The sequence below is a fragment of the Petromyzon marinus genome, chromosome 80 (genome assembly GCF_048934315.1).
Source record: "Petromyzon marinus isolate PM22_M1 ecotype Great Lakes invasive population chromosome 80, UKy_Petmar_22M1.pri1.0, whole genome shotgun sequence".
NCBI lineage: Eukaryota > Metazoa > Chordata > Hyperoartia > Petromyzontiformes > Petromyzontidae > Petromyzon > Petromyzon marinus.
Window position 1 is genome coordinate 4,789,207 of NC_133746.1, and position 8,947 is coordinate 4,798,153.

The following is an 8,947-nucleotide window of genomic DNA, read 5'->3' on the forward strand; positions in this document are numbered from 1 at the left end:
CCAACCCACATTAAATGAGTCATCAGACCCCTGTGAACGACACAGTGGGGAAGTCTTCATTCCAGCAGTGTATTAACAAAGGGCGGGTTTACTTGAATGTCCACTCTTTTTTGACGTCTCATCATTTATTTTAAGGCAGTAGCCTACTTTCTACGCTAAAAACATAGGCAATGTAACACGTGATTTCTGCGTAATTCAAGCTTTTTTGAGTGTGGACGAGTTGATGATCATTCTCTTGAAGTATATTGTCAGTGGCAGAGGCCACTACTGCAGTATAGTACTGCAGAATATGTATGTGGTCTAAGCCCAGCCTAGATGCTAGAGCATAACATGCATATGGTACAGGATGCTATGTCTTTGCTGCTACGACCCCAGCAACACGGGAATGTTTATCTAAACTCCACTCACTGTTTCATCATTTTATCTTCATCCTACTCCAATCTGCCCATTTAATCTGCCAATAGTGGGGTATTTGTAATGTTGACAAAAGGTCAAATTAATTAACGTAAAAAACTCGTTCCGTCCATGTTTTCCTATAACGCGGGAGTTGCGTTCCTGAAGAACGCGGCGTTGTGGAAAATCGCTTTATAATAACCATTGATTCAATGGGAATTAAGGGGATAACTGAAGTAGGTTTTAAAAACACCAATATAACTGATATTTTTAATGATAATTTGTTATGTTAGTACCGTTTGGTTCCGCCATTGGTGCAGCAAAATCAGGCAATGTAGTGTCAACGCTGTCTGCCAGCGTTTCCCACCGAGGCTCCTGATGTCTGGCAGCACCGAGCTTGCAGACAAGTGACAATTCCTTTCTGCTTGCCTTAGAGAAGTCTGCATTGGTGACTAATTCCTCCCCACGATGACACCACACGATGTCGAGGCTGTTAATGAGTTGTGGCGCGACCTCCGAGTCACCAAGACTTCATATTGTCGAAGTAGCTCGGCACACTTGGCATCAAAGCACGGGGTATAGAAGGAGTAAACACCACGTGGCATGGTATGTGTGGCTGATTTTGTCAGTGCCCCTAGAAAGCGTGAGTGCTTCATCCATCCAGATGGTGCTCGGGATGCAGACAATGCTACGCTCAACCTCTACAGTGTAGTCTATCCACTGTGCCTTCCAATATAGTTTTAAGGTGCTCGTTATAATGGGTAGCTGTAGTCCGATGTGGATTAATTATGGCAGTGCTGACTCCTGGGGAAGTTGTTCGAAACAAAAGTGCATGACGCTGGAATTTAATGGCCGTGAGCTGCGCTACCCCAACAGAGGTCCGGTAAATATTTCCCATTTCGCCCCTGGTTGAGCAGAAGGTGCCACGCCGTTTGGTGGGTCGTGTATCATGTGGAAATTGCACTGATGCCCACTCCAAGCACATCACCACTGTCATCAGACACTGCCTATCCCGACTCTGCATGGTGGCTGTTAAAATCTCCGACGCATATTGCTGGATGTTGAAACTTGGATAGACTAACTGGTACACCCCATGAGTCATTTGGTGATTTTAATACATTGCATTCAGTATATGCGCCAATGCGTACTTCCTCATAGACAGCAGAGTGTCAGAGGTTCGACGTCAATCAGTTTGCATGTCACATCTGGTGCACGGCCATATTTAGGGTGAAGTGAGTAACAGACAAGGTCATATCCAGTTTTCTGGAAACGCCCTACCTGGTCATCCGAAAGAGGTATCGTGTAAATAGATGACGTCGATACTGTGTGAAGTAGCTAAATCATGAATGACATCCACGTTTAGCCGCAGATGGATCCTTTCACATTGAGCTGAAGAACACGGAATTCTGGCCCCACGGCCCTGGATGCTAAGTCCTGGGCGGGAGATGCAATTGTAGTCACGTGTTGGCCAGGATTGTGATGATTCAGCCAGCTTTCTGCAGCTATTGGTTTCCCCAGACATGGCTGACATGGCCGGGAACTTGCACAGAGACACGACGAACATGTAGCTGCACTTGTCCCACAAAACTAATTAAAGGGCCGGATGAGAATGTAAATGCATGCAAGAGCTGAGTTGTTCACACCTGATGACACTGGATGTAATCTCCAGCGAAACGACATATGTAAAATTGTCAAAATTGTATTTTGAGTTTCAACATTTCGGTTTGCAAAAAAATAATTGGCATATTTGCCCACGTAACAACTTGGCTGGATTTCTTCTGTGAGCTGGCAGAAGATGTATAGCTGAAAATTGGCAATCTACCTAAATGACAAATAAGCCAAAATTTATTGAGTCAAAAATACCAAATTAGCGATACAAAGTTATAAAAACACAAAGTGATGAAACAAATACATGTTAAATGTGTATTTAGTTGAATTATAATTCATATTTTTGGTTTAGTAATTTAATTGTGTTCTGTGGGAATCTGGTTTCTATGTTAAACAATTTGTAAGCCACTATGTATCGAATAATTGGTGAAACAATTTTTACTCTCTGAATAGCAATCGATCCCAAATTAAGGAAATTTATTTGAAATTCCTCCACAACATCACTGCATAATTTCCATCCATTCATGAATCCGACCTATTGGGCTTCCATATACCTCATGCACACTTATGTGCAAGATGAAAGGTAGGCAAACTATCAGAACACAATGGAGTCGAGATCAATACGTAGCCTTGACGTGAACGACTTAAATCTAGAAGGTGCATTTCGGTCTGGCAAACTTTATGACATTGGTTCGTTCACCTGGTCAGGGATTTGGTCCAAGGAAGTAGTTCAGGATCTGGGTAATAATTTATGAGTGATCCAGAAATCCCGGTATTTTCGAATTGTTTCCTACATGATGCCACAAGAAAAACATCTACCACGTTGTTTCCATCCTACAAATGAAGTGAGCCTCAGATTCTCATCGCTATCAGAAACCCTGAGTCAGCTGTGCAGATAATATATATACTATTTCCATGCGACCAGTTTTTTTTTACTTTGACAGGCAAAAGCATTACTCATTTTGCTGACCTGAAATAAATGATGGTGACGAAATTAATTATTCAAATAGATTTTTTTTTGCAATGTGTTAAACGTATTTTTATTGGTTATATTACTTTATAAGACAATTATCATTACACATACATATTTTGACACTAACTATTTTCCGTTCGTTCATTTATCAATCCTCATGTCCTGGTGAGGGTCGCGGTGGCAGCATATTGAGGAACGGGGTCCAGACCTCATTTGCCCTGGACTCTAGCTCTTGCTGGAGAATTCCCAGGCGTTCCCAGGCTAGCCGAGCAACATAGTCCCACCAGCGTGTCCTGGGCCGACCCGGAAGAGTTCCAGGGGAAGTCTACTGGGGTGCATCCTTACCAGGTGTCCGAACCACCTAAACTGGCTCCTCTCGATCCGGAGGAGCAACAGCTCGACTCAGGCTCTCCTCGATTGCCGAGCTCCTCACCCGACCACGGAAAGTGAGCCCAGAAACCCTGCAGAGCAACGTAACTTCAGCTCCTTGTACCCGCGATCTCATCCTTTTGGTCATAACCCAAAGCTCATGACCATAGGTGAGGGTGGGAACGTATGACTACACATTGGTTCTTTGAATCGGGCGTTCCTCAATGATGCCTATTAATTTGGAGCACCTACGACAGCTGCTTCAGATTGGTTCTGCAGATATAGACCATCAAACGCTGTAGTTCTCTTGCAGTGAGAAAACAACAGAACTTTATTAAAATATTGTTCTGAGGGCAACAAGGCGTTTGTATAATGAGTGATCGAACGCCATCAGGCACATTCAAGGTGGTTTTGTCAAGCCTATAAGTCAGCAAACATGATATGTATCAGCAAGTATAATAAACTGACAGATATATCTCTTTCATATTTAACCAAACATCATCTTTTTTTACAGAGGTGCCTGAAGGACATGCCACAGAAGATGAAAATGAACATAAAGATACAAATACGTTGTTGTGTAAAGTGTGTGAGAACATATTTGATGACCCTGTCGACTTAAAATGTGGCCACACATTCTGCAGGGTCTGTAAGGATATCCATTGGGAATTGGAGCCGACCGAAACAAGATACACTTGTCCGCATCCAGACTGTGAACAAAAATGGAATTGGAGACCTGCGGTGCAAAAAAATGAGGCAACTGAAAAATTGGCAAATGCGGAAAAAATGAGAATAGGCAAAGAGAAGGCTGAAAATGAAAAACAAGAAGAAAAAACCGGTGGAAGCGCGGAGTGCGAAGAACAGGTTAGCTGAGCCATACAGAGTGACTTCGTTTGTGTAAACGGGTTGCCACACACCAATCACACCCATTTGCTTATTATACAACCGTACCCCAACCCTGTCAATCACGTCAATGTTTCATATAGTTTCAATTACACATAGGAGAAAAAAACACCTTAGAATTCATTAAAATCATACACCTCATTAATTAGAGCATGCGACTTGCAATTGGCCATTTTATGGTTCAACAGTAGGGGGTTTATTCAGCCTTAAATTTAAGAGGTCAGCAAAATGGGTACCATTTTCTGAGTAAATAGTGACTGGACTAAATATAGCAACTTTCACCGTTCGTACGTTTGTGCGGGATATAACTGAGGAGAATTGCAAGCGATATGAATGTATTTACCAATCACACTCCCTGTCCTACTTTTATTAGGACAGGGAGTAAACATAGCCTCACTTACCACCACAGCGCGTTTTCCCTCCCATGAGCGTGACAGAGGAATGAACATGAGATGAAACTGCAGGCATTTTCTGTTTTACTTTCCACTCTTGTACAATACTAGATGTTTTTACGGAAGTTATTTCCTTCTGACTAAGTCGTGCGCTTGTGATACGTGCAGAGCAAAACATTGATCATGCCATATCTACGTCCTCTGTAGTACCTTTTGTACCTGTTTGTTTAATTTTCCGACGTTCATTTATGTCAGCCACAACGATGATCCTTTCACATGCGACGATGTCCCGCACACAGCGCACCTCCCAAAGCTTCTGTGAAATTTTCCTTCTCTCTGTCAATGTTTATGCACCACTTTCCAGGGTCAGCTTCACTGGAATGAGGTTACTGTCTTATCTTTAACCACTCTGTCAGGCTCTCACACATGATGATATACCTGCGTATGTATACGCATACGTGCATGCATACATAGATACACACATTCATGAAAGGACAGGTCCCCACTATAGCCATAACAGACTGTGAGGGCAAGTGCTATTAACACCTATCAAGGCCGCTACAGCACACAAGGGAGTGGGTGGCCAATAATTTGCCCAACCGCCTTTGCCTCCCTAGTGGCGATGTTTACACACTGCACTAGGTATTCACTTGAGGCCAAGTCGACTTAGGGGAGGCCCAGGACCAGTTCAAATAATCGTCACTGGTGTTGGCCATGAGCAGGAATCAAACTCGGGTCGCCGAGTTCATAGCACAGTGCGCTAACCACTATACTACCGCTTCCCCTTTGTATGTGTACAAATAGGTATATTCATATAAAACCAAGCATGCCCTGTATAGACTTTAACACACTGCTAGGGCAAGTGATGTTAGAGAGCACATGGTACAGCACAGAAGGGGGTGAGTGGCCAAAAAAGCCTGGCCACCTTTGTCTCCCCAATACTGATGTTCACACATATACATTACACATGCAGCGCGAGTCTAAAACTGTTTTATCCACTGCCGTAAACTTTTTTGTGTTTTGCAAATGTTCATCGCAAATGTCAATATTTCTATTGCAAACAATTAAATGCACCAGGCATTCCGTGCTTATTTATTTCACCTTTTGTTTACAACAGCCCAATTATCGACAAGTAAGGAAGCAAGTGATAGAGACTTTCTCCGAATGGAAAGCTCAGCGAATTGAAATCTTGAAATATGTACGAAGCAACATAACTCAACTAAGAGAAAGATCGAAAAATGTGAACATCGCCAAGATCACCGGCGCAACTGCCGGTGTTGCTGGAGGAGCTATGTGCATCGCTGGCATCGCACTGGTACCGGTCACCTTCGGAGCTTCTCTTGGCCTCACCATCGCTGGAATTTCTGTCGGGGTGGCTGGTGGAACCACTTCTGCCGGGTCTGTAATCGCCAAGTCCGTTATGGACAAAACGACGACTAAAGACGTCACAGCTGCCCTAGAAGCAGACAACATTCTCACTGAGGAGTTACTCAGTAACATGCAGTGCTTGTTCAAGGCGGCAGGTGGTGGTAAATTAGAGAGCATCGGTATTACGGTTGTAAAAAGTGCCGCTCAGATCGGCATATCTGTTGTTAACGTAGCTGATGATGTCATGATTGGGGTAGTCAGGGGGACAGCAGCGGCTGGTTTAAGGATCGCAGGGATTGCGCTGAGTGGTGTTCTGATGGTGATTGACCTCGCTAGCATTGTAAAAACTGGAATTGACTTGAGCAAGGGCAGCCCATCAGGATTGGCTGACCAACTGCAATTCACTTATGATAAGCTTAAATTGCATCTCATCAGCATGGTCAAACTCCAGAATCAACTTTAGGTGGAAAAGTTTCATTCATCGCCAATTAGATAAAGCAATGATGTACCTACTAGTTTATAAAGCCTGTCTTCGCCAGGAATTTTTTTTCATTAAATATAATAATTAACATGATTTGTGCCAAATTTTTATCCAGGATCAGACACTAACTACTCCAAAAATGAGTTTTTCCACCAAAAAAACTTAAATTGTTGACAACTTGATTCAACTTCTTAAATTTAAAGACGTACCCATTGGAAACCGCTCAATTGAAAGATTCTGTTCTTTTATTGGAAATAACAACTTATTAATAAACGTAATACTCTGAGGGGAAGCTTCTTTCTTCTACCGTTTCGAATTTTTCAGATTTGTATGTCATAAAGTGCGTATTTTTTCATTAAAAACCACTTTAATCCGAAATATCTCAAAAACAATAAAAAATCGATCAATGGTTATCTCTAATTGTATTTGCTGTTTAACGCTCTATCAAACGAAAAACGCAATCTTATATTTTGAACAGTTTCTGAATGACACGCACAAACGTGTTTATGGGGCACCTAAAATCGAGATTTTGGGGCCTTCCAATAAAAAATCTCGGATGTTCGGATGTTTCGTGTTTGTGCCCTGAAAGCTACATGTGTGCCAAATCCCAGCTTTCTACTTTGTTGGAAAGTACCCAAGAGGTTTTTGAGAAATAATACATACAGATTAATATCTGTATTCATTCATATTAATGGAAAGATGAAGGAATGGGTAAAGCAAATAATCGACAATTGTTATTGGTAAATAATTGGTTTTGTTTGCATTAAATAAAATAATTAAGCCAATAACAAAGCAAACATTAAAGTCCATACTTTTACTCACAATACATGCATTAGTTAGTTTTGTGTAAAGTGTGTTGGGTGTCATTGGATGCCATACATTGGGCAGACAATATAAATTCAATATGCACAAAACAGAAATTAATACAGAAATTTAACATTTATTTAATTGCAAGCCCATATTTCGAAAATCCCTGCGAATGAAAAAAAATCCCAAAGAGCCGTTAAGTTTGCAGTGCTAACATTTTTAAAAAGGCATCCTTCAGAAATGAAAGGTTTCAATAATATTGTTTGTTATATCCTTTGTATGTGATCAACATTTGTGATATGCAGTGTAGCTAGTCACGTGCTGCATTGTCAAATCATGGAATATTCACATTACTTATTCTATTAATCTACATGAGTTTTAATATTATCACAATATGGTTAATTTCACGATCTTCAATTGTATTTTCATTATGCTTCCATAAGTTTTAAATTGTATTTTTGTGATTGCTAGAGTTGTGTGACAAACATGGTGATTGTTGAAATAATTAACATCTGGTCACATTTTCACCGTGAAGCTAAATATCGCATTTTGCTTAAATTGTCATGTCTGGATGCAGAACGGAAAAAAGAGGTTGGATATATGAGAGGCTCCCAGTGAACATAACTGTAAACATGGATGTGTAATATATATGAGCAGACCTAAATCACCTAAACACGTGCTTGCTAGACGTTATAAGCAAGAGCACTCCACGCTCACAATGGGCCCATTTAGCACCAACAGCAACGTAAAAAGCTAAATCCTAATTGTGTCGTCGTGCAGAATCATGGCTGACATTTATCATTGTGTGGTATTAAGATAAATTTTGGTCGTCGTGAAGCCGCCCGACCCCTATCTACTGTCCCCACCGGGATGTTAACTGCCTCGCCTGGTACACAGGAGGTCATGGGTTCCATTCCATCCCTGACGCCTATATATTTGGAACTTGCATGTTCTCCCCGTGGTAGTGTGGATTTTTCTCCAGGCCCTCCAGTTTTCTCCCTTCCACATTTAGCAACATGCGTTTAGAGTATTTGGCTCCTGTAAATGTCCACATGGTGATAAGCCACTTCGTTGAGCTACCACAGGGATCGCCAACCTTTCAAAAAAGAGATTTTTTTAAAGTTTTGTCTTTCACCAGAATTGTTCGAGAGCCGCATCACACGCGCAGAGCCACTTGTACACAAACAGCCACAGCAGGTATACAGCAGATAACATCAACACATTGTGACTCAAATAAACTAAATTGTGCACATCAATTATTATTTTTTTACCAGTTAAGGCCCACTGAGATATACAGCTCTTATTCAGAAGCGACCTGGCTATCACAAATGATAGTTAAATTAAGTGGCTTGTCATCACGTGGAAATTTATAGCAGCCAAAAATTCTAAACGGGTGATGTTGATTCTAAATGGAGGGCAAACTGGAGTACCCAGAGAACACTACACATGGACCACAGGGAGAACATGCAAACTCCTAACATACAGCAGGCGTCAGGGACGGGATCGAACCCACCTCCTGTATACCAGGCGAGGTAATTAACATCTCGCCATCGTTGCACCATATGCACCACGGTGGTGCACAGAGTGCACTCAGACCTGTTACAGAACCCCGACCACGCCCCTGTTTAGCCCCCCGCCCGCCCCCTCCTCCTATTA

The 8,947-nt window shown here is 41.9% G+C and overlaps 1 protein-coding gene across 1 annotated transcript; it reads left to right on the forward strand.

The window, feature by feature from the left end:
- Window positions 1-1,225: 1,225 nt before the first annotated feature.
- On the forward strand, window positions 1,226-7,303 carry LOC142907668 (apolipoprotein L3-like). Its single transcript, XM_076057280.1, has 2 exons — window positions 1,226-1,276; window positions 5,753-7,303. Exons 1-2 carry the CDS (start codon window positions 1,226-1,228, stop codon window positions 6,464-6,466), a joined length of 765 nt encoding a protein of 254 aa, XP_075913395.1. The 3' UTR covers window positions 6,467-7,303.
- The last annotated feature ends 1,644 nt before the right edge of the window (window positions 7,304-8,947 follow it).

Coding starts and splice junctions, on each gene's coding strand:
- LOC142907668 (XM_076057280.1), top strand. CDS start 1,226: ATGACGCTGGAATTTAATGGCCGTGAGCTGCGCTACCCCAACAGAGGT. Junction 1,277..5,752: donor GCTACCCCAACAGAGGTCCG/GTAAATATTTCC, acceptor TGTTTACAACAG/CCCAATTATCGACAAGTAAG.